General features: G+C 38.1%; 1 protein-coding gene across 2 annotated transcripts in view; it reads right to left on the bottom strand.

Moving 5' to 3' along the window:
- Positions 1 to 1,208: 1,208 nt before the first annotated feature.
- Positions 1,209 to 26,000, bottom strand: part of LOC124718635 (NPC intracellular cholesterol transporter 1-like) — a 71,282-nt gene continuing 46,490 nt past the window's right edge. Inside the window, exons 10-12 of one of the 2 annotated variants that reach the window (XM_047244258.1) lie at positions 25,042 to 25,344; positions 17,451 to 17,720; positions 1,209 to 4,014 (exon numbers count right to left, since the gene is read on the bottom strand). In XM_047244258.1, the coding sequence (XP_047100214.1) occupies positions 17,478 to 17,720; positions 25,042 to 25,344 (546 nt within the window). In that variant the 3' untranslated portion in view covers positions 1,209 to 4,014; positions 17,451 to 17,477. The remainder of the gene's footprint in view (positions 4,015 to 17,450; positions 17,721 to 25,041; positions 25,345 to 26,000) is intronic. The other variant, XM_047244259.1, reaches the window with a different exon arrangement.

The raw sequence follows: 26,000 nt of genomic DNA on the forward strand, positions 1-26,000 counted from the left end.
GGAATGTTTCTTGACATCCTGCCCATTTAACAAAACGTCAATCATTTTCATAGCAACACCTAATAAAACATTGTTGAAAGTGTGACAACAGCGGAAAGCATGAAGGTTACTTTTGAACAGACCTTGGCACTATTTCCACTGTTCCATATAGTGACCCACTTACTTCACCATGCCATCGTCAAGGGTCCGTATGTGTCCCATCAAAGACAATGATTTTCAAGTTTTTGTGGCTTGACATTTGTACTGGACGTTATCTTCAAATACAGATCCTAGGTTGGAGTTTCATTCTTTTCTGCATTCCCATCATCCATAATAGGCTTACCATACATCCTGGATTAGTCCCAGTTTTTAGTGCTGTCTGGGGTGGCAGAATTTTATAATGCTGAGACTTTTCTTTTTCTCGTATACCTATATGTTTTTGAGATCACATTCTCTCTCTCTCTCTCTCTCTCTCTCTCTCTCTCTCTCTCTCTCTCTCTCTCTCTCTCCCTTTCTCTTTCTGCCACCCTTGGGGCAATTGCTGAAGTCTAAGGGGTCAACAAACGAAAGTGTGACAGAGAAAACAGCTAAACACAGAGAAAACAACTAAACACAGGAAGGGCGTTAATGCTGCTGCCTTACCAAATAGAAGAGATTTTTTGAAGTCAAAGTTCCAAATAACAGTGATATAAAAAAGAGCTACTAGGGATTCTACATTTTCATTCCACACTTTTGGACAAGAAAACTGTTGTGACTCGCCGATCTTTCAAAGTGCCGCCGCGCAGTTACGTGCGTCCTCTACATGCGGCGCTGTCTGCCAGCCATGCAGCAGCAGCAGCAGCGCCACCTAAGCGGCCAGCCAGCCAGTGGCCACTAGACTTGGACTCAGTTATGATTTGACTGTTAAAGTGTACACACGTCTTACTCTGTTTACTTGATCTGTGACTTTCATGCATTGTGTCTTCCTTAAAATATATTTGTTCAACTTTAAGTTATTACAAGAACCCTTTCTGAAAAAGTTATATCTAGTAAAAAAGACAACTTAATACATGAGAATGTTTCTGGAAATTGTTTTAACTAATTTGCAACTAACAGAAACTTTAATTAATGAATTACAAACAAGCCCTTGGTAGAATTTTCTAACCATATTAAGAGGATCTGTTTTTGAAGTAAGAATAGTGGATTTTGAGAGATTTAAGCACGATGTTACTAAATAAATACGCACGCACTGAAAATTAATTTTTTTATTCCAATATTTTACTACTACTACACAGTCAGTTTCAACATATAAAAATCTACTTCCTTACAGTGAACCACACAATAAATATATAGGAAATACTGCAGAGTGCAAACATTCACACTTTCACAACTATCAATCAACACCGCAGGTGCAAATCTGCCCAAAAAATGCTGCTGTGTGCTGAGGCAGACTTTGCCAGCAGCTTATCAGCAAACCACATCAAAAAGTACAGATGCACAGACAGACGTTCTCTACCAGTTACCAACTACCTAAGTAAATTGCCACTTAAAGTTCAGAGACAATCTGCAACTCCATTCTTCAGTACACATCAGTTTACAGAACATTTTAAAAACAGCAATATTAACAATACAAAAATAAAGCTATAAAATGTATACAGAATTTCACATTGTAAATACTAAATCAACACACATGATTATAAAACCGTCATTCTGAAGAAAAAGCACACTGAAATCTGACTGAGGTCAGTGTTACAAAAAACCTCAAAATTAAGTAAACATTGAAGTCAGAAGTTATAAGAATGTGACCATAGGGGGGGGAGGGTACTATAAAAAGTTAAAAATGGAGTATAGCTTTTGGAAGTATCAAATTGTAGTAATACCCCATCAAGTGATAGCTGAAACAGTTTATTAACATCTGAAGCTTAAAAACAAAATCCTGTAAACCTGAGGAACCAGTTATTAGTTTCCTTGGTTGGCACACACCATACACACATTAAAAATCTGCAATAGCAAATTTTATTGATATGTATTACAAAAAACAGTCTTAAAAATATATATACCAAATACATAGTTATACATCTCACAAACTGTTGCCCGAAAGAGCCCAGACACAAACCCAATCGAGAAATGTATACGTTATCTTTTCAACGTCAAAAATAGTGGCGACAAATGCATCACTTTCTAAATTTCCAGAAAAACTCCTTGTGAACAACCATAAAACATTTCATATTAAAAATTCAGATAATATTCCTTTCGAGAAGTCTAAACATCCAAATTAAAGTACATCAGGCCTCAAGGAATATTTCAATAGCTTAAATATTGTTCGTTTTCATTCATGTGCAATTCCTCATGATACAAAATTCTAATACAAAGGTGGCCAATTACAAGCTTTGAGTAAAATAAAGGAGATACAATCCAAATTTGACAGACGCATACTTCCAAAGAATTAATGTATTAAGAATGTGGCTTTGAGGCCACCACGAACCTTTTTATCCATTAAGTAGCAACACCCTCCCCCTCCTCCCCCCACAAACACTTTACCGCAGCAGAAAAGGTATTCACATTACAAAATTCATTGGTCCCTCAAACATGCAAAAACATAAAACAAAAACAAAATTTCTCTCTGCATCTCCTGATAAGTAGCTGTCATTACACACAAAACACTGAGGAGTTTGATGGACACTGAAACAAAACAAGTGGGAGACTATAGCTTCATTTCTCCTTCAGACTATCTCCACAAACTAACAACAAAACTAAATCCTACAAGTTTTATCTTAATACTGGCTTCTAATTCATATAAAAATAAATATTTTTAAACACAGCAGCAGTAAGTAATAAGGACCACAACTCTATTTCAACTTCACTTCATTAAACCTGGAAGAGAGATTCTGTTGACCAAAATTCAGTAAAAGCAGACTCTGCTAAATAACATCCCACAAACATAAAAATAAACAGCCTAAAAATTTTGTTCTGCGCATTAACATAATTTCAAAAATTACAAATCAGTCATGTCTGGTATTGCGGACAAGTCTCTCGTGAACCTCAAGTGTCTTTTTCAACTGTAAAACTGTCTGGCAAGACAGTTTTATAATAAAATGGAACACAAATTCTTAACCTGAAAACATGGAAGAGAATGAGACCACAAAGACAGAGGGCTCAGAAAGCAAGAGATGCAATTGGCTGGCCCACGTCTTGAGTTTGAATCTGTAACCAGCGGCAGGTGTTGGGAAGTGTGCCTGGCGATTTGAAGGATTATTTTTGTGTTGGAAGTTCATGATTAAAAAAACTTTGAGAAGAACATTTAGGTAATACTGTTCTAAATGTCAGGGGTGCTCAGAGCATTCAGGGTTCTAAATACTCCAACAGAATAAATATTTTATCTAGTTAATTTCAAACCACCTTTGCTAAGTGGGCACATGATAGTCTGAATAGCCACATTAGGAATACGGATAATGATGGATTGGATTTACTGAAGATAAAGTGTTAACCAAATCCATCATCATCATCAATACTCTTCACTTGTGAATTACCTCAGATCACTTCCCACACTCTTCACATACAGAGTTCACTTCCTTTTTTTATATACATTTAGTTAAATGAGCATCATCCATTAAATAATAACCACAATACAATACATTTTATTACTGCATGAACAATTTGATATTAAGCACATTTACACATGTTTACCAGGATTCATTTTAAGATTTCTGCACCTGAACAAAGGGGATTTTTTTTTTATGGAATTTTGATTCTTTTGAGCCGAGAATTTGTACTGGACTTACTAACATCAAAGCAACATTATAACTAATACTGCAAGTCACTTCCCCAAAAACACAGCACAAACTCAATTTTTAAGAAGTAACACCAAACTGTCAAAGCACTCCTTGTGGAGGGACAAGAGCACACTCGAGATTCCGTCGACACTCCATTCAGAACTCTTGACAGTTTCGGGACGGCGAGTGGAGTGAGCCTAGTCTAGGTCCGTTCAGTCATTGCCGTCTCCATGCAGTGGCCCGGCTGCAGCGGTGCAGCGCTCTGAGCTGTGCGCTCCGTCACCTGCAGACAAAGAGAAAAATCTATTAGTCACTTCACACTACTGAATACTTGAGCATAACAAGATATGGACATTACACTGCACTAGCCCTGCAGTATAATTAGAGGTAGCTAATAGTCCACTGAAAAATGACAAGATGCAGGTTTTTTGCCCTTTTGATTAAATGGGTGTGGTTCCATTTACCACAATTCTGTCATACTATAATTTTTGGTAGTAGATGTGATTTAGGTTAAGGTCCAAGGTGTCACACCCTGGTGCACCTGAGCCCTCATTTGTGAGTCACCAGGTGGCAGGTGTGGGGGAGTGGCATTTCAAATTACACGATACAGCTTTAAAAACAGAAATGTTGAACAGGCTGGTTGCGTAGCGCAACAGTTAAGGTACAGTCCTCACATGTAAAGGTTGTGGGTTTGAATCTTGTCATATGCCATGAAGTTTATTTTTATTCAGTTTATTGGTATAAATAATTTTCTTTTTATTTCTATTACTCTGTCACATCATTTTAATCACTGTATTTAACTTTTTCAATTCTCTAATTTTTCTTATTTTTTCCCTGCTTTGAATCATTGTTCACGTGATTTTAATTATTGTTATGTAATAACTTTGATTTTATTTCTTCTGTTTTGTCACCTTTTACTTTTGTCCATGTTACTGTGTTCATTATTTGTATTCCTCATTTTGCTGGAATTTTACGTCACTTACAACCCCTTCGTTCGTTTCAATCTTCATCGATGTTATTTTGTCTATACCGCAATTACAATGCACGTTTTAAATTTTTGTATCACAATTACCATCCAAAGAATCTTGTAATGAAAAATACATTTCTGGCACAAAAAAATTTTTTTGGCACAACTGCACAGTCAACATGAATAGATTATTTCATCTTTTAATTTACACCACCAAATTGGCATTTCCAAATGTTTGAATATTGTGACAGATAAATAAAAATTATTAAAGTTACATGCAAAATGATTCTAGGTGGAAAAAGAATTACTAGAAGAAAAAAATGAGAGCAATTTTAACAGTTAATATGATTAAAATGATGTGACAATAATGATTGAAGTCATTTCGGTAAAGATCTAAAAATAAATTTCGAAGCACCTGACGAGATTTGAATCCAAAACCTTTTGCGTATGAGAACTGTACCGTAATGGTTATACTACATGACTAGCCTGTTAGACATTTCTATTTTTACAGCTGTATGGCATCACATACAATTCCGAATGTCCTTTTGTCAATTGCTTTCAAATGAGCACCCACCAGGTGAATGAATGTACAGTGTGATATTTTGGACTTAACCTTTAACACTAAGAAGTCAATGCCACCAGCGGGCCCCTCCCCTTGTAAGACGCATGCATCATTGACACTTTTGGACAACACTTGTCAAATTATGTCATTTATGTCATTTATGTCATTTATATCATTTCTATTTAAAATTAGTGTATTACATAGACTTAATTTGGCTTGTTTGCCAGAAGCCATAAAAACTGAAGCATTACAAAAGCCTAATTTAGAAACTAAGTGAATGAACTGTGGTTGAGAAACACGACTACAGAAATGTGTCAAAAACCTGTAAAATTCAAAAATCAACATTGTAATAGGTTCCTCTTTTGTCTATTACTTTTTTATTTTGGCATGATCATTGCCAGACATGCATTTGTCAAGCAGAGTGCTTAGTGAAATATCACATGAAGTGGTAATTGGGTAGAGATCGTGTGGAGGTAATGGTATAAAAACTAAACCGAAAATATGGAAGTCTTCAGTTGTAAGAGGATGTAATAAATTTTCTGTACACGATAGACAGCAGAGTGAGAATCTGATTCTTTGCACCTGCTAGCTGCCAACACATTCCCCTGACAAAAAAAAAAAAAAAAAAAATAAATAAATTCAACAACATGTAAGATCACCATTTCATATCAATTGTGCTTGTCACCCTTTCCAATTAAGAATGTAAATTTGCTTTTAGCAAATCCAAAATGACAGAGGGGGAAGCAGTGGTAAGTTATAGCATCTCAAAAATAAGGAACAGTAGCACAGTTACCTATGCTACACCAGGTTTAAGGTTTCTGGGAAAATGCAGTGTGTGTGTGTGTGTGTGTGTGTGTGTGTGTGTGTGTGTGTGTGTGTGTGTGTGTGTGTGTGTGAGATACCACATACATGACACTAGAGTGACCAATTCTAAAATTTTGCTCTAGAAGTTTTGAGTATCACACAGGCACGACATTTTAGATAATTCAGTGACACCTCAGTTATCTGATTTAGTCCCCACCCTCTCCCCATCTTCCACATTCTCCTGCAGCATTAAGTTTCCGAAGCCATACTGTTCACAATTCACTTTTGTACAGGACTCTCCTCTAGGCGAATACCTTCTGAAAAATGAAACTAATAACATGGAGTGTAGGCTACAACCGTATCTCACTACCTTCCCTTCTCAGGCAGAAGGGAAATGGGTTCTCACTTTCACAACATAGATATTCTAATGCAGGGCTAAAGTACGGCTAATATATTCATCACAAAATCAAATGCACTGCTATCCTATAGCAAACAATCTTTTATACAACAAATTACATCACACAATTACACCTTTTAAACAAAGTTCACATTTCAATTGAAATAATTTTTCCAGGCTCATCTACTTTCAAAGCACAGACAAGGAACATGTTGTGTAGCATGAGAGATATTGAAAGGAAAAAGCTACGCACACACAGATCTGGAATGAGATGTGTTTACAAGAGTTAATGGAACAACATTTCACTGAGGCACAATACAGGTGACATCACACAACTGATTATCTTCCAGCAACTTATGGTACTGTTAATTTTCATTCATAGGAAATATTATTGCTGTAGCTATTCAATAACAAATCAGGATGAATAAGTTGGAACAACAAATCTGCATTTGGAAAATCAGGATCAAGGCCCAACTTGGGATGGTGATGAATAGTGTATTGTGGACAGAAATATAACAAATGAAACTCCCATCACAATCCCCTAAGTCACTGGTAAGATGGGACAGTGGACAGCCTATGAAAAACTGAACACAGATCAAGCATCGAAACAGACGTTTTACTGAACTGTGAAAAAAGAAACAAAATCAAAAAATAAACAGTCAAATCTCAAGATGTACAACATCAAGGAAGTTTGAACAGCCCTAGTGTCGTGGTTGTGTGGTTACGCCATTGGACTATGAAGCAGGAAATCCGTGTTCAAGTCTACCTCATGCCTCTTGTTTTCCATAAAATTATTAACTGTCCAGATAGTTGTCAACGTGTTTATTTGCTGTATGCAAATTTGTGTCTGTACCACGGCATGACATCTGTCTGCAACAGAAAGGTGTAAGGAAGGGACCTTCAGACATACTACATCCTATTTGCTCTATAGTTCACTCCCGTTTAATTGTTTTCATTTCTGGAGAGATTGTGTGTACAACATACATGTCAATGAATGGATGGAATGTTCACAATTTGGTGTAAAGGAGGGGGGGGGGGGGGGGGCATGAGGGAGATTTGAACACACAATTACTGTTCACTGTGTCTAATTTGCTTCTTTTTTCACAGTTCAGTACACCTCCTTCCTGTTTTCAGTTATTGACAGGCTATTCGCTGGGTCATTTTACCGTAAAACCTGAGGCATGTGCAATGTTTCCCTATGATTCTGTGACACACTTTCAGTCTAGAACCTTTTTCAAAGTAAGTACTTTCATGTGGCTGTTTCAAGTTAAGTTGCACCCGAAAAAATACTTCTAGATATTTTACAGCCCTTAGGCCCCTTACACACATGCGGTTTCTGGCAGCACTGATGAGCACTGCAGCAACAGCGGTCAGCATTCCATAGCGCAAATAGGCAGGGGAAACCGCGCGACCATCTGTGCATGAGCGGCTGCATACTGCTTAAAGCGGCATTTTCACACCTGTTACCTTTCACACACGGCATTTCATTAGCGTACCAGTCGTGGTCACAGCACCACGAGTTTTGATACTGAGAGTTTCATTTATGATGTAGAAATGGGTCCTGCGATTTGGGACTCCAGATGTAGCGAATACAGTAACAGGACTGTGAAATGCAGACCATGGGAAGAATTGTGAGAACTGTTTATTTCAGGATTTGCAAACAAAACAACAGATTCGAAAAATCAAAAGGGGATGTATTTAGAATAATATGTACAATATGTTATAATATTATTATTATTATTATTATTATTATTATTATTATTATTATTATTATTATTATTATTATTATTATTTCTTTCTTTTCTCAGACGTTATGTCTGGTCAAAAATGGAAAGTGATGCGGACCTTGATCAAGTGTTGACTTCCTTTTAACTGTACGGTATATGTTACATTGCATTTTGGAACTTTCGGGTAATTGAACATGTATCAATAATTACGGATTTCTGTAGTTGTATATATAAGTTTGGATGTAGCTGTATTGCATTGATGTACTGGTGGATATTGTGTGGTATGACTCCTGTAGTTGATAGTATAATTGCTATAATGTCAACTTTATCCTGATGCCACATGTCCTTGACTTCCTCAGTCAGTTGGATGTGTTTTTCAATTTTTTCTCCTGTTTTCTTTTGTATATTTGTTGTATTGGGTATGGATATTGCGATTATCTGTGTTAATTTCTTCTTTTTATTGGTGAGTATGATGTCAGGTTTGTTATGTAGTGGTGTTTGATCTGTTATAATGGTTCTGTTCCAGTATAATTTGTATTCATTATTCTCCAGTACACTTTGTGGTGCATACTTGTATGTGGGAACGTGTTGTTTTATAAGTTTATGTTGTAAGGCAAGCTGTTGATGTATTATATTTGCTACATTGTCATGTCTTCTGGGGTATTCTGTATTTGCTAGTATTGTACATCCGCTTGTTATGTGATCTACTGTTTCTATTTGTTGTTTGCAAAGTCTGCATTTATCTGTTGTGGTATTGGGATCTTTAATAATATGCTTGCTGTAATATCTGGTGTTTATTGTTTGATCCTGTATTGCAAACATGAATCCTTCTGTCTCACTGTATATATTGCCTTTTCTTAGCCATGTGTTGGATGCGTCTTGATCGATGTGTGGCCGTGTTAGATGATACGGGTGCTTGCCATGTAGTGTTTTCTTTTTCCAATTTACTTTCTTCGTATCTGTTGATGTTACGTGTTCTAAAGGGTTGTAGAGATTGCAGTGGTGTAGCCGATGTATTTATATGAGTGATTGCTTTGTGTATTTTGCTAGTTTCTGCTCGTTCTAGAAAGAATTTTCTTAAATTGTCTACCTCTCCATAATGTAGGTTTTTTATATCGATAAATCCCCTTCCTCCTTCCTTTCTGCTTAATGTGAATCTTTCTGTTGCTGAATGTATGGATGTATTCTATATTTGTGGCATTGTGATTGTGTAAGTGTATCGAGTGCTTCTAGGTCTGTGTTACTCCATTTCACTACTCCAAATGAGTAGGTCAATATTGGTATAGCACAAGTATTTATAGCTTTTGTCTTGTTTCTTGCTGTCAATTCTGTTTTCAGTATTTTTGTTAGCCTTTGTCTATATTTTTCTTTCAGTTCTTCTTTAATATTCGTATTATCTATTCCTATTTTTGTCTGTATCCTAGATATTTATAGGCATCTGTTTTTTCCATCATTTCTATGCAGTCGCTGTGGTTATCCAATATGTAATCTTCTTGTTTAGTGTGTTTTCCCTTGACTATGCTATTTTTCTTACATTTATCTGTTCCAAAAGCCATATTTATATCATTGCTGAATACTTCTGTTATCTTTAGTAATTGGTTGAGTTGTTGATTGGTTGCTGCCAGTAGTTTCAGATCATCCATGTGTAGCAAATGTGTGATTTTGTGTGGGTATGTTCCAGTAATATTGTATCCATAATTTGTGTTATTTAGCATGTTGGATAGTGGGTTCAGAGCAAGGCAGAACCAGAAAGGACTTAATGAGTCTCCTTGGTATATACCACGCTTAATCTGTATTGGCTGTGATGTGATATTATTTGAATTTGTTTGGATATTAAGTGTGGTTTTCCAATTTTTCATTACTATGTTTAGGAACTGTATCAATTTAGGATCTACTTTGGATATTTCCAATATTTGTAGTAACCATGAGTGGTGTACACTATCAAAAGCTTTTTGGTAATCAATGTATGCGTAGTGTAGCAACCTTTGTTTAGTTTTAGCTTGATATGTCACCTCTGCATCTATTATCAGTTGCTCTTTACATCCTCATGCTCCTTTGCAACAGCCTTTTTGTTCTTCATTTATAATTTTGTTCTGCATTGTATGTGTCATTAATTTGCATGTAATGACTGAAGTTAATATTTTGTATATTGTTGGTAGGCATGTTATGGGGCGATATTTAGCTGGGTTTGCTGCGTATGCTTGATCTTTAGGTTTCAGGTAAGTTATTCCATGTGTAAGGGTATCAGGGAATGTGTATGGGTCTGCAATGTAACTGTTAAATAATTTATATAATGGAAGGAAACATTCCACGTGGGAAAAATTATATATAAAAACAAAGATGAGGTGACTTACCGAACAAAAGCGCTGGCAGGTCGATAGACACACAAACAAACACAAACATACACACAAAATTCAAGCTTTCGCAACAAACTGTTGCCTCATCAGGAAAGAGGGAAGGAGAGGGGAAGACGAAAGGAAGTGGGTTTTAAGGGAGAGGGTAAGGAGTCATTCCAATCCCGGGAGCGGAAAGACTTACCTTAGGGGGAAAAAAGGACAGGTATACACTCGCACACACGCACATATCCATCCACACATACAGACACAAGCAGACATATTTAAATATGTCTGCTTGTGTCTGTATGTGTGGATGGATATGTGCGTGTGTGCGAGTGTATACCTGTCCTTTTTTCCCCCTAAGGTAAGTCTTTCCGCTCCCGGGATTGGAATGACTCCTTACCCTCTCCCTTAAAACCCACTTCCTTTCGTCTTCCCCTCTCCTTCCCTCTTTCCTGATGAGGCAACAGTTTGTTGCGAAAGCTTGAATTTCGTGTGTATGTTTGTGTTTGTGTGTCTATCGACCTGCCAGCGCTTTTGTTCGGTAAGTCACCTCATCTTTGTTTTTATATATAATTGTTAAATAATTTAGTTAGATGTGAATGTGTTGAGGTGAACTTCTTTAGCCAGAAATTTGCTATTTTATCTTTTCCCGGGGCTTTCCAATTGTGAGTAGAATTAATTGCTTGGGTGACTTCATGTTGCAAAATTATCACTTCAGGCATTTGTGGCATCATCAACAACCGAGCTAGGTTAATAATTGGCTCCTTTTACCGACCTCCCGACTCAGCAGCATTAGTGGCAGAACAACTGAGAGAAAATTTGGAATACATTTCACATAAATTTTCTCAGCATGTTATAGTCTTAGGTGGAGATTTCAATTTACCAGATATTGACTGGGACACTCAGATGTTTAGGACGGGTGGTAGGGACAGAGCATCGAGCGACATTATATTGAGTGCACTATCCGAAAATTACCTCGAGCAATTAAACAGAGAACCGACTCGTGGAGATAACATCTTGGACCTACTGATAACAAACAGACCCGAACTTTTCGACTCTGTATGTACAGAACAGGGAATCAGTGATTATAAGGCCGTTGCAGCAGCCCTGAATATGGAAGTTAGTAGGAATATAAAAAAAAGGGAGGAAGGTTTATCTGTTTAGCAAGAGTAATAGAAGGCAGATTTCAGACTACCTAACAGATCAAAATGAAAATTTCTGTTCCGACACTGACAATGTCGAGTGTTTATGGAAAAAGTTCAAGGCAATCGTAAAATGCGTTTTAGACAGGTACGTGCCGAGTAAAACTGTGAGGGATGGGAAAAACCCACCGTGGTTCAACAACAAAGTTAGGAAACTACTGCGAAAGCAAAGAGAGCTTCACTCCAAGTTTAAACGCAGCCAAAACCTCTCAGACAAACAGAAGCTAAACGATGTCAAAGTTAGCGTAAGAAGGGCTATGCGTGAAGCGTTCAGTGAATCTGAAAGTAAAATTCTATGTACCGACTTGACAGAAAATCCTAGGAAGTTCTGGTCTTACGTTAAATCAGTAAGTGGCTCAAAACAGCATATCCAGACACTCCGGGATGATGATGGCATTGAAACAGAGGATGACGCGCGTAAAGCTGAAATACTAAACACCTTTTTCCAAAGCAGTTTCACAGAGGGAGATCGCACTGCAGTTCCTTCTCTAAATCCTCGCACAAACGAAAAAATGGCTGACATCGAAATAAATGTCCAAGGAATTGAAAAGCAACTGGAATCATTCAACAGAGGAAAGTCCACTGGACCTGACGGGATACCAATTCGATTCTACACAGAGTACGCGAAAGAACTTGCCCCCTTTCTAACAGCCATGTACCGCAAGTCTCTAGAGGAACGGAAGGTTCCAAATGATTGGAAAAGCGCACAGGTAGTCCCAGTCTTCAAGAAGGGTCGTCGAGCAGATGCGCAAAACTATAGACCTATATCTCTGATTTCGATCTGTTGTAGAATTTTAGAACATGTTTTTTGCTCGAGTATCATGTCGATTTTGGAAACCCAGAATCTACTATGTAGGAATCAACATGGATTCCGGAAACAGCAATTGTGTGAGACCCAACTCGCTTTATTTGTTCATGAGACCCAGAAAATATTAGATACAGGCTCCCACGTAGATGCTATTTTTCTTGACTTCCGGAAGGCGTTCGATACAGTTCCGCACTGTCGCCTGATAAAGTAAGAGCCTACAGAATATCAGACCAGCTGTGTGGCTGGATTGAAGAGTTTTTAGCAAACAGAACACAGCATGTTGTTATCAATGGAGAGACGTCTACAGACGTTAAAGTAACCTCTGGCGTGCCACAGGGGAGTGTTATGGGACCATTGCTTTTCACAATATATATAAATGACCTAGTAGATAGTGTCGGAAGTTCCATGCGGCTTTTCGCGGATGATGCTGTAGTATACAGAGAAGTTGCAGCATTAGAAAATTGTAGCGAAATGCAGGAAGATCTGCAGCGGATAGGCACTTGGTGCAGGGAGTGGCAACTGACCCTTAACATAGACAAATGTAATGTATTGCGAATACATAGAAAGAAGGATCCTTTATTGTATGATTATATGATAGCGGAACAAACACTGGTAGCAGTTACTTCTGTAAAATATCTGGGAGTATGCGTGCGGAACGATTTGAAGTGGAATGATCATATAAAATTGTTGGTAAGGCGGGTACCAGGTTGAGATTCATTGGGAGAGTCCTTAGAAAATGTAGTCCATTAACGAAGGAGGTGGCTTACAAAACACTCGTTCGACCTATACTTGAGTATTGCTCATCAGTGTGGGATCTGTACCAGATCGGGTTGACGGAGAAGATAGAGAAGATCCAAAGAAGAGCGGCGCGTTTCGTCACAGGGCTATTTGGTAACCGTGATAGCTTTACGAAGATGTTTAACAAACTCAAGTGGCAGACTCTGCAAGAGAGGCGCTCTGCATCACAGTGTAGCTTGCTCGCCAGGTTTCGAGGGGGTGCGTTTCTGGATGAGGTATCGAATATATTGCTTCCCCCTACTTATACCTCCCGAGGAGATCACGAATGTAAAATTAGAGAGATTAGAGCACGCACGGAGGCTTTCAGACAGTCGTTCTTCCCGCGAACCATACGCGGCTGGAACAGGAAAGGAAGGTAATGACAGTGGCACGTAAAGTGCCCTCCGCCACACACCGTTGGGTGGCTTGCGGAATATAAATGTAGATGTAGATGTATGTGTGTTTCTGCTTGTATCCACCGTGCATGCCTGTTATGTTGTACCGGGTTTGACCATATGTTGCTCCAAAAGTGTTCCATGTCTGTTATGTTTGGTGGATTGTCTATTTTAATGTGTATGTTATCTATTGTCTGGTAAAATTTCTTTTGGTTTGTGTTGAATGTTTGGATTTGTTTCCTTCTATTTTCACTTTTTTGTATCTTTTAAGTCGTTTGGCCAATGCTTGTAATTTCTGCTTCTTTTCATCTAATTGCTCTATCACTTCTTGTGAGATTTTACCTAACCTTTTCCGTTTTTTTTCTGATATTTCATTTCTTATAAATTGTGTTAGCTGTCCGATATCTTTTCTCAGTTTTTCTATTCTGATCTGTAGCCTGTGTTGCCATGCTGGTTTTGTGGGTTTCTTCTGTGTGTTGGTTGGTTCTGATCTCTGCCTAGTGTGTATATTTAGTGTAGTGAGTGCTCCTATATAAACCAGTAGTTGTAACTCTTCCATAGTTGTGTTTTCATTTATTTTGTTGTGTATGATTGTGTTGATAGTTTTTATTGTTGTTTCGACTTGTGGGTTATTTGGCGGTCTATGCAAGAATGGTCTAATGTCTGTATTTGTTTCTTTGTATTCTATATATGTTAGCTGAAATTTTTCTTCTATATCTAACATGTGTGTCACTTCGTGTTCTATTTGTGCTCGTTCTGGTGGCTGTCTTAAGATTTCGTTTTCCTCCGATTGTTCAATTGATGTGTATTGTTCTTGGTTTGTTTGATCTGGGATGTTCGAGTCCATTACTGTATTTTCTTCTTCTTCTGATTGCACATTATTTTGTTCCAGTATTTGTTGTGCTTGTTGTTTGATGTGTTCTAATTCTGACTGGGGTATCCTGTTATTTTTGGTTATTACACGGATCTGATCAGCTAGTCGTTGTTCTGTTAAAAATTTTAATTCTGGGTATCTGGTAATAAATGTTGTGTATACTTGTGATCTGTATCCAGTTGTGTTGGTTCCTAAGTTTGTTACTTGGTGATAACAGAACATGAGATGTCGGTTAACTTTATCTGACCATCTCATCCACTGTCTGTTTTCCTTCTAGGGTGGTTGCAGAAAGCATATCCTGCAAAACACCTCTGTTTTGGATTTAAATCATTTTCCAGTTGGCTAGCAGTGTCGTTACCATTGTGGGCAGGCATAGGGTTCAAGCGTCGTCCCCGACCATGACGGCACTTGTCCGAGGCTTCTTTAGTTCTGTCCTGAACCAACTAATCACACTAAAAGGGGGTTAGCCCTATTAGTGGTTTGTTCTTTTCATCGCCTTTTACGACTGGCAGAACATACCGGAGGCCTATTCTTTTCCCAGGCCTCCACAGGTTTTATTATTATGTACAAATCTTAGAAGTCCTCAGATCGAATTTTGTTCAATTGCCATTTCACTGCACCTTCTTCGCTTGCAAAGAATTCAGCAAATTTATCTCTGATAACAGCGGCTGATTAGTTCCTTGTTCTCGGCATTTTGGCTTCCTCGACTCCATGTAGTCCAGCGATGTTCAGTGCGTCTTCGAATGTATACTCATCTCTACGACGAATGAAATTATGTAATATGCAGCATGCTTTTATAGTTTCTGAGGACAAATCAATTGAAACATTGAGTGGATGATGGAATATTCTCCATTTGTTGCTGAGTATTCCAGATATACACTCTACGAAACGTCCCACTCGTGACAAACGATAATTGTATATCTTTTTGATGGCTGGCAAATTATTTCCACCATTGGGTCTTTGCGTATATTCTGTCAAACTAAAAGCTTCATCACCAATGAATGTAAATGGCAGTGGCTCTCCTCCAGCACATATTGGTGTCAGTCTAGGGATGTTCATTTTGTAGTCTCTTATCCTATTGAATAGCATACTGTTTTTTAAGATCTGTGAATGTGAACTTTGCCATAAGACCTGACATCTATGTAAACAAAATTATAATTTGCATCACCAACTGCTAATAACACAATTGAGAAAGTGTTTGTAGTTCTAGTAGAGTGAGCCACTATACATCAACTATTTGTACTTATCTTAATCTGATGGCTAACCTTTCCTCTGCAGAAATACCGTTTCTCATGCAAGTGTTCTGGCGTGAAATGTGTGTTTTCAGCAAATGTAATAGTTCGTGAAAGGTCAGTACTGACATCCTGGAGTAGTTGAAGAACTTTGACTGTCTTTACATAACTTACGATATACAGTATAGAAGTGTCCGTATATTACACGAGTGGTACACATTGGGTGTTGCCAGTATTTACGTTTACAACGTTCGTGCCTGAATTTTCTTTTTACCAACAAAGCCAAAGCCAATTCTTTTTCGTCCGAGTCCATATTATCGACTGGGTGGGATGTACAAGGTTTGAGCAGCGCCAATTACGTGCAGCAGCAGCAGCAGCAGCAGCAGCAGCGCTGCTAAGCAGAGGCGCAGCAGCAGCAGCGCTGCTAAGCCAAGTTAGCAACCGACGTACGTTGCTCAGCAGTGCTGCTGAAAATCGCCCATGTGTAATAGGTCTTATTGTTCGAGTGTTTGATCACCAATTGTGTAGCTTAACTCCTTAATTACTGTGCACCTTTCCATGCCTTCTAGTCTTACAGCTACAGTCCGGTTTCTTGTAGAAATCTTTTATTTCCTGTATCTTATCCTTGCTACCTCCAGATATTTTTTGTGTGTATGGAGAATATGTTATACTTATTTATTTGAGGGTCAATGGCCAGTCCCCATACCAACTGATGCTTCTCTGAAAATCTTGCTCCATTTCACATAATTTTCTGTGATTGGGTCTTTCCCAAACAGAACAATTTAAGCAAACAGTCAAACTTTATTTGCTTTTGCGAAGTGCAGCTGGAGTGAGCCCAAACAAATACTGCTCATCACATATCTCACGAGAAACCCATTGCAGCACAAAGTGTCTGTTTCCTATTACAAACAAAATTACCTTTAAAGCCCACTTTCACATGCCCATTTGATACAGCAGTTCACTGCGATGTTTATTATGTTGAAACATATGAACAGGAGCATTAAAACAAGTACTCCAAGAAGTGACTTACCACTGACTGGCCCGTGTCGACTGCTATCGCCCAGTAGCGGCACTGATAAATCACTGCTGGAGAACTACTTACTCTTCGTATTTTATCATTACTATTAATAGGTTTTGGCAAAGTAAATATCGCACTACACCAATTTGGGACTGCTCAATTGAAATTGCAATTAGATCCTACATTAAAAACAATTTTGTTTACAGTGGGAAACAGGTGCTTTCCATCGATATTCCAGCTACACATTGTAAAAACCGAATTGTAAATATCTTCCAAAACAACAGAGAAAATGTGCAAGGCTGGCCTGTCATTTTTTGAGTGTATCAACTGAATGCTCGGACAATAGAGAGAGTCAGAAAATTGGTGGGAAACACTGAAGAGACACTCAGTTTTTTGGCCAGAAACGAGTGCAGATCTCCGAGTAGTTAGAAGGAATAGAAGCAGTGAACTGCAAAGACCGCTGCACACATACTGTCTGCACTAACAAGACTGCATCTTGTTCAGTACACCACCAGTCGTGTGCCTCGGCGAGCAGCTGGCATTAGTAGCGGACTACAACACTGTTAGAGCAACCTCTACACACAGACGGGCCTCACAACTGGCGGCCCCGAACCTACGTCTCGGCTCCGGTGCCTCGCCTCTCCTCAGGCCCTATTCTCTTCTCTGGCCGGCACCACCATCTCCTGCAGCTCCTGCTCCCAACGACAGCTGCGCTTCCGCTCGCTCACCTGCACCACCGTGCCGCCGCATGTCACCTGCCGTGACCGGTTGGCCAGCTTCTGTCTGTTCATCGGCGGTCCCACGTAGCTCAGCAGCACCGGCAGGAAGATCAGCCCGTGCGCTGCTCCGAACAGCACGATCCCCAGGTACATGCGGAAGTAGAACACCTGAGGGCCAGAATTTTCCACATCACTTCTCTGGAGTTGTGATGAAGTAACTGAATATGACACCACATTACATGAACAATACATCAGAGGTACTGTAAGATGGTGAAATATTGGACACAGGAGTAAATCTTGGCAGGAACAGTATGTCTCTTCTTACGTCAGTGTCTTTAACTGCGAGCTTTTATTTCATGTGAATATGTGTTTTTCTGTATTTACAAGCCTGTTAGAGCATACATTGTTACACTCTGAAGTTGAGACTGGTTTGTAACAGTTTCCACTGCAGTGTACAGTTATTGTTAGTTATCTTATGCAAACACTTTCACTTTCATTATTTTATTAGAAGAGAAAGAAGTGTTACACATAATTTCCTTATAATTTACTTCATTAATTGTGAAGGAGGAATTGTGAATGTAGTTTTTCTCTGCATTTCACTTGGACTAAAATTTAGTGAACTATTTACAGATACCTACACATGTTTGAGGAATATCTGAAAAGGCTGCGGACTTTTAAGAGGGGCTCCATGCTCTTCTTTGATGTAGTTACGACCCTCAAAATCTTAAAAAGGCGGTTGTTGCTATATGATCAGTGAAGCTGTCATACAGAAAGGCATCGACCAAAATTAGCATAAACATTGAACATTAGAGAAAAAGCACATGATTAGGAGGTAACAACTGAAGTAACTTGTCAGAATTTTAACAGAAATGGGTGCAAAATAAGTGGAAGCCAAATTTATGTGTTAATATCAAAGCAGCAAATCTGATTATTTCTCCTGAGATTCCAGATGATGCTGTAAACAGGAACCACACTGTCAGAGTGCTGCCGACTCCTAGAGAAGGACAGGTGAAGTTTTTATTCACCGAGAATAAATTTTAGATTCATGATTTATGCTATGAGTATATTGTCATTATTAATAAAATATCTTCTAAAAATGTGCATTAGAGTTGTTCTGAATGAGCATCAAATTTATTTCTGAACATGCGTAAATTATTTTTTAACTATGTTTAAAATATTTTCTAAATATCTATAAAGAATGTATGGATGTGTGTGTTTTTAGAAAGATAGTTTTTGATGACAGTACGCCATTAGAATGAAATAGGGAATTTTATACAGAAATTCAATGAGCATCCAAAATTATCACATAACATATGGGGTGTAACATCGGACACTTATTTGTTAGTATCTGATCACTGAAATATTTTCAGTTCATGTTCTTTGATTATATTCAATGTCACCCCGAAAATCTCAGTTTTTGTTGTGTGAACTTAATATTCTTTGCAAAGCTACATTAAGGAATATTAAAATTCCATCCAACGTTATCCCAACTTATGGGTGTAACACACAAAACTGTACATACTAATAATAATTTATATACTGCACAGCTTTCTATATAAGAAAGAGCACCTATCAACTATCTGAGTGCACAATTGGGTACAGAGGAATAGTCTGCCTTGGGGACACCCAGTACCCGGTTGCTGAATGTGCTCCACAGCACAAGTGCCTGCTACTGCTGCACCGCATGGGCTATTTGGGTTGTCCTACCTTGCACTAGTCTTCCAGAGACGTGAGCTTGTACTCCACCATAGCTTCCCTTCCCATCAACCCTCCTGGAGTTAGCCCCATTAGAATTCTCAAACCTCCCTTTTTTGTTGGCAGAACTATTTTATGAATTATTTAGTCCATTATAAGGGACCTGAGAATAGATCTACTTTTTGGCAAATTTTTAATCTTTTTGTTAAAATCACATCTAATTTTTTTCCTAAATGATCAGACATACAAAGCCACTGTATACTAGAGGTGCGCAGCCACTGTTAAGTGTTCAAACGTTAAAAAAATCCTTAGCATTCATCGTCATTGATTTATGCATTGTCTTAGCACGAGTATTTTCTTTCAAAAAAGTAAATAAATAATTTAAGCAATTCCTCTTGCTGTAAAATTCTCTTAAACAATACGTAAACCTAGCTCCTAATAAAATTTCAAGTGCGAGTTTGTAAACTGCTTAAATTATGAAGCAGTAATTTGAAACACCTATTAGCAACACTTCTATAGCTACGTAACAGATAGAAATATGGAAGAGTGTATATGGAAATTTATCCAAACATTAGGTTCTTTAACATAAAATGTTTTTGGATTATTACCTCTATCTTATGTAATGTCAGAGCGGGCATCTCATGCCCCTTCTGGTGCTATTTTATGTTATTTTGGATTACTGCCAAATTTCTATGTTTTATTCATAACATATTTCTCTACCTTCTGACACACATTAATGAAATATGTCGTGTAAAACTTTTGTAAATTGATTATTTGCACTTAAAGTCTGTTGTTCACTGTTCATGTAATTTGCGTATCCCGGATATACTAACCTATAGCTTCTCAGATGTACACTCCAATAGAGGGGCTACAGGTCCTTGATGATACACATTCTCACTGTCTGCACTGGTTGTAAGCAACAGCTTCAGTTCTGCTTCTGCCCGCACGTGCCAGCGCCAATTTTCACAGGTTTATAGTCCGACACAGTTATGCCTATATGGCTCTTCTGGTAATCTTATATTATCACTACGTACCCTATTATATGGATTTATGTAACAGAACTATATTCATATTTTGTGATTGTTCTAGTGTCTTTGTTTGTATTTTAGCACCAATGATAAATCTCTCTATCTAGATCTGCAGTGAATTACAGATTCTGTGACTGACTGTTGTCCTTTACATTTTAAAAAGTCAAAGTTTTTTTTACGAAATGGACTTTGCTTTTTTCTTCTTTTGGCTGTATTTAAGCTTTCAAAAAATGACTGATTATGTTGAGAAGCAACAGCATTTTACTGCCTGGGAACAGGGAGCTTCTACAGTTAAAGTTGTTTCTAGACTTTCTTTCCTCACTCAATTCGTTAATTACAAAATCTGCAGAATGTCTATTTCGGTCTTTTGTGGGCATTCATAGACATGCAATCCGTACTTGATAATTCTACAGATAAAACTGACAAGGCACTTATCGTAGAACCAAAAATAGCTATTCACACTTACTGGGGAATGTTTCAAGCATAGTGAAAGTAAGTTAACAGACTTTGTTTTCTGGTCACTACAGTGCAGACTGGCAGCTGCCCAGAATCATAAACTAGAATAAGAGAGCCAGAGGGGAGAGACGGGGTGTGGGGAAACAAGTACCACCTCCCACTTACAGGACAGTCAGCCTATACCTGAGTTCTGTGACGGCAGAACTGGCAAACAGTCATAAGTATTGCCAATTCCTTCTGGTACTGCGAGGGACTAACTGAACTATGTGACTAACTTGGATTAATCTCTTCACTCCTTTCGAAATAGTAAATGAAAACAAGAAACACCCAACACAAAACATTCATTCATTACTGGCTATGACGCAATTTCTTGCTGCGTTTGGCAGTGTTGTAAACATGGTAGTTCAGTTTTTGGATCTGCAGCTCTTGTCCTTTCTTCCGCATTTGCAGTTAAATTATAAGATACGGGTTCTGCCTTTACATGAGAACACATCTTTGTACTCAAACATATTTCAGCACCTCTGTGCCATCATAAGTCGGTTTTCGTTTACTGAAAACATGATTTTACATTACATCGTTTTGCAGGACCAACTGTATGGTATCCTGAACTGATAGCTTGTCACATTCTGTTGCGACCGATCCTCCTCCTCTTGGGTTCCAAGGACATGCACACACACATTATTGTACTTCGTGTAATTTTTTTACATTGTTAATGCCTTTTTACTTCACAAAACACAGGATATGGGCTCCGCACACAACATAATGGTCACACTATGTTGTGTGTGGAACCCATATTCTACAATGGCACTTCAGACCTGACCCCTGCACATATCTGATTCTCAGTTCAGAACACCTACCACCTTAAACTACAAAGTCAAAATCTCCACATTATACCAGCAGACATACATACATACACATTCATTTGTTGAAAGATACATTACGTGTGTATATCATAGAGACCATTCAGCTGTCCAAAATTAGTGTGACACCAGAGCCTCGAGTGCACTGACGTGTCATTCACTTCTTTCTTCAACATTTTCTTACACCATCGTCATTCCAAATTGGTAATGCACATTATCTGGCACAGCCCATCAATCAAAAATTGGTTACTTTTCCAATATTTATAAGCAGAAAATAAAGCTATTGCGACTTGTTTCTGATAAAATAGTTCATCTGGACCCAATTCGTTATGAAGTAGCATTTATAAGCTGGTTTTGTTTTTGGATTTTGAGACAAAATTAACATTTATCCCAAATGAAATTTTTCTGATCTCTAACTTCTATCTACCTTCTTTAGTTCTTAATAGCACAATATATTGTATTTTCCATTTATCTTTTCTCAGTCCATCTTTATTTCTCTGTTTTATCGTCTCCAGACTGAAGCTCCCACAATTCTTATCAATGTGCTATTTTTGATCCCCTATCCTTTCCACACCGTCCCTTCATTTTTCTCCCTTCTTATCCTCAAGACTGGTTGGTCCCTTCCAATATGATAGTTCCAAATGATCTGTTCCTTCATTCCAACCTTCCCCAACCTACTAAGCTTTCCTTTCTGAGAAGGAAACAGACAAGTTCTAGAACCTATACGGTAAAGGAAAGCTGGGAAAGATGTAGGAAATCATTGACAATTATGATAAAGAACCTGAAGGAAGTATTTTTAGGAGCCACCAATGTACCAGGACAATCTTCATCTTCACCTTTTTGCATTTTGAAAGGTCTTTGAAGGAACACAGAAACCATTTCCGATTCTGTAAAAGAACAGAGTGAACAGGAGAAGAACTCTGCAGTGCTCTCATGAGTTCATCAAAGGTACTGGAGGGAGGAAAAAACCATTACTTTGGAAAACTTTATCTACGTACCACAGAAGTTTCAACAAAATTAAAGACAATTTCAAAGCTCTCTCTTTAAAACTCTTAAGAAGAAATATCACAATCAAAACTGGACAGTTGAACTGGCTTCAAAAGAGCCATCAAACTTCAGAAAATGTACAGGATAGAGGAGAATTATGCCAAGCAATACCACCTCAACTACAAGAGTCATTCAATAATTAAAGAGAAATTGGTCTGCAGGAGAAAAAAAAAACTGTTAGTAGGGCAAGTTTGGTACTTTTATGGCTTTAAGTTGGCATCACTGTGAGCCCTGATCAGCTGATGTATCAACATTGTTTTCTTTATAACATCAAAAATACATTTCAAGATGGCGAGTCCACTAGAAACATCCACATTAGTTGAAGAACATTCTGTTATTCGTTTTTTACTTGCTGAAGGCGAGAAACCAGTGAACATATACTGTAGAACGTGTAAAGTTTATGATGAAGGTTATATGAATTGTGCAAATTTTTAGAAGTGGGTAGAGGAGGTCAAAAATGGTCACGACTCAGTGGCTGATGAACACCTTTCTGGCCGACTAGTTGCAGTTTCAATCCCTCACTTGAATGTCGAATTGATGACATTATTTGTGTAAACTGCTGTGAGACTGTGGAAATGATAGTTGATAAGGTTCAAGTTAGTACTGGTACAGTACTAACATTATCTGTGACAAACTGAAGTACTGCAAAACATGTACAAGATGGGTCCCAAAGGAGTTGACGTGGTTGAGAGTGTGTACAAAGCTAAAAGATCATTATAAAAGAGAAGGTGATCACTTCCTCAACAAAATTTTAACTTGTGATGAAACTACAGTTCATTGTTATGAACCAGAATCAAAGAGACAAAGCATGGAGCAGAAACACACCCACTCACCTGTCAAGAAAAAATTCAAAATCCAACCATCAGCAGGAAAAGTCATGTTGATGGTGTTTTGGGATACTGAAGGTCCAGTTTTTTTGTGATTATCTCAAAGAGCAGCACACAATGGACAGCTAAAATACTCGGATTTGCTTTTGAACAAGGTGAAGCCATCCACAAGAAAGACAATGTGGATCTCAGAGGAGAGGTGTGATTCTCCAGCAAGACAACACACATCCTTATATTACTCAACTAAATTGTGAAACCACCAACACAATGGGCTGGGAAGTACTGCCCTATCCCCCTTACAGTCCTGATTTAGAACATAGTGATTTCCATTTGTTTGGTGCACTGAGGGAACAGTTTCCAGGGCAACAAGGACATGAAAAAGTTTGTGGGAAATTGGTTCAAACATCAAGATAAAGAGTTCTTTGCAGCCAGACTAAAAAAGCTTGTAGCCTGTTGGAACAAGTGCATAAATGTTCAAGGGGACTATGTTGGAAAGTAGAAAAAGTATTATTTTGTAAAGATAAACGCTTTTTCTCCAGACCAATTTGTCTCTAATTATTGAATGACAATACTATTCAGTAGTAATTTAATCCATTAAAACATATCCCACAGGTTGTATAGAGCACAAACCACATTCACCAGCTGTCACAGGTGTCAATGCACGAGACATAAAATTCTTAGGAAAAAATATATTTCATACATAAAAATTTTTTTAAAAAATCAATGGGAGAACGATGTACTACTTCACCAAAATGGACCAACTCATTCATGTTCCACAGGAGACACTAAAGTGGATGTATATTTGCATAATGTTCAACAAAGGACTATCAGATCCAGTTTTCATTCCATATACCCAAAAATGAGATGTTCTTATGGGTGTGGAACACACCAAAGTATAACGAAAAATATACAACATTTGAATATGATATTCACTTCCCTGACAGGAAAGTCAGTTCAAAGAAGGCAGAGATTCACCACGTTAACAGAAACTGAGGAATATTTACAAGAAATCAACATCACAGCAGATACACAACTTCATTGTGTAGCATTAGAAACACCTGTATCCAATTTAAAGAAGACACATGCCAAACGTTGGATGGAGCAGCAGGAATCTGCACACTTCTGTATGCATCATCATGCTATGCATTCATTCATATGGATCATAAATTTTATGAAGAAACATTTGTACGTGTTACTTTCAGCATCAGATCTCTACCAACGTGACAATATTCGCTGTATTTCAGCCAGAGAAAATACCAGTTCTATGACCAAATTTTTACCATTTTTAGTCTAATTAAAGCAGATAGGTATAACAGTTATCACATCCCTGAACAACAAATTTCTCTCTGCAGTATGACTTTACGCAGTTCTTAGACATTTTAATAGTACTCAGGAACATGCCACAGCAGAATAATTACGCTGGTTCCTTTGTGAATACCACAATGCATGTACCAAGTATCTTAATCCATGAAAATATTGCTGACAATGTTACATTATATTACCAGCCTTTGCATTTGTGTATTTCCAAACATGGACGGACTACTGTGTTACACATTTAAACACAACTTGGGCTTACCTGGAAAATCTGAGACTTGGCCAGCGCTAGCACAAGGATCCCTCCAAACTTGGTGAGTGTGATACCAGAGAAGACTGAGCTGCCCATGTTGACCAGAGCATCCGTGACACGGGCAACCCTCGTTTCCTCCACGGAAACTGCAAACGAGTGGACCAGGTGCGAGCAGAACTCCACGGCAATGCCCACAGCCATCACCAGGTTCACCAGGGATACGGCATTAAGCGAAATGCCCCACCAGTACATCAAACCACCAATGTCCGTCACAATCATTACTATCGTCAGAGTTGTCACCAGTGATGAAACCTGCACAGTTTGAATTGACAGCTACTACAGTACTGCATCAAACAAAGTAACTCCCATTTGTTAATTTTATTAACTGTTAACTAATGTGATACCCACTAAAATTTAATCAACCAAACTGAGTCCACAGATCTTTATCACAAGCAAATTTTCCCATTTGCAAGCAATATAACATATACAAACACTCAATGTGTATTAATGTCCAGTTCCGAGAAACGCCACAGTTTTTGGGAGGCCTGCTGTGGCTAACAAGTCTTCTTGCTAAACATACTCTTTAAAATAAGCAAATGTGAAATTTTATCAGGTTAAACTTAACAGAGAATGAACCTAATAATAATAACAATAATAACAATAACAATAATAATAATAATAATAATAGGGGCAAGAGCCAGAATATATTACTCTCAACAAAACAATCCCAGTTTGAAATGCACAGTGATTTGCTAGCTATGGTCGTACAAATCCTTGTATGCTCTAGCCTTGTCTTGTCTTGCCTTGCCTTGTTCCAACCTATGAGCCAGGTAACACAAAAAGTTATGGGAGGGACTAAAGTCTGATGCAGAAATAATTCAAGTATTTTGTATGCAAGGATGTGGAGTGAAATTGTGTCCTTTTCAAATGAATTAGCCAAGCACTTGCTTTAAGTTATTTAGGGAAAT

This window comes from Schistocerca piceifrons, chromosome 10 (assembly GCF_021461385.2).
Source record: "Schistocerca piceifrons isolate TAMUIC-IGC-003096 chromosome 10, iqSchPice1.1, whole genome shotgun sequence".
In the NCBI taxonomy this organism is placed as follows: Eukaryota; Metazoa; Arthropoda; class Insecta; order Orthoptera; family Acrididae; genus Schistocerca; species Schistocerca piceifrons.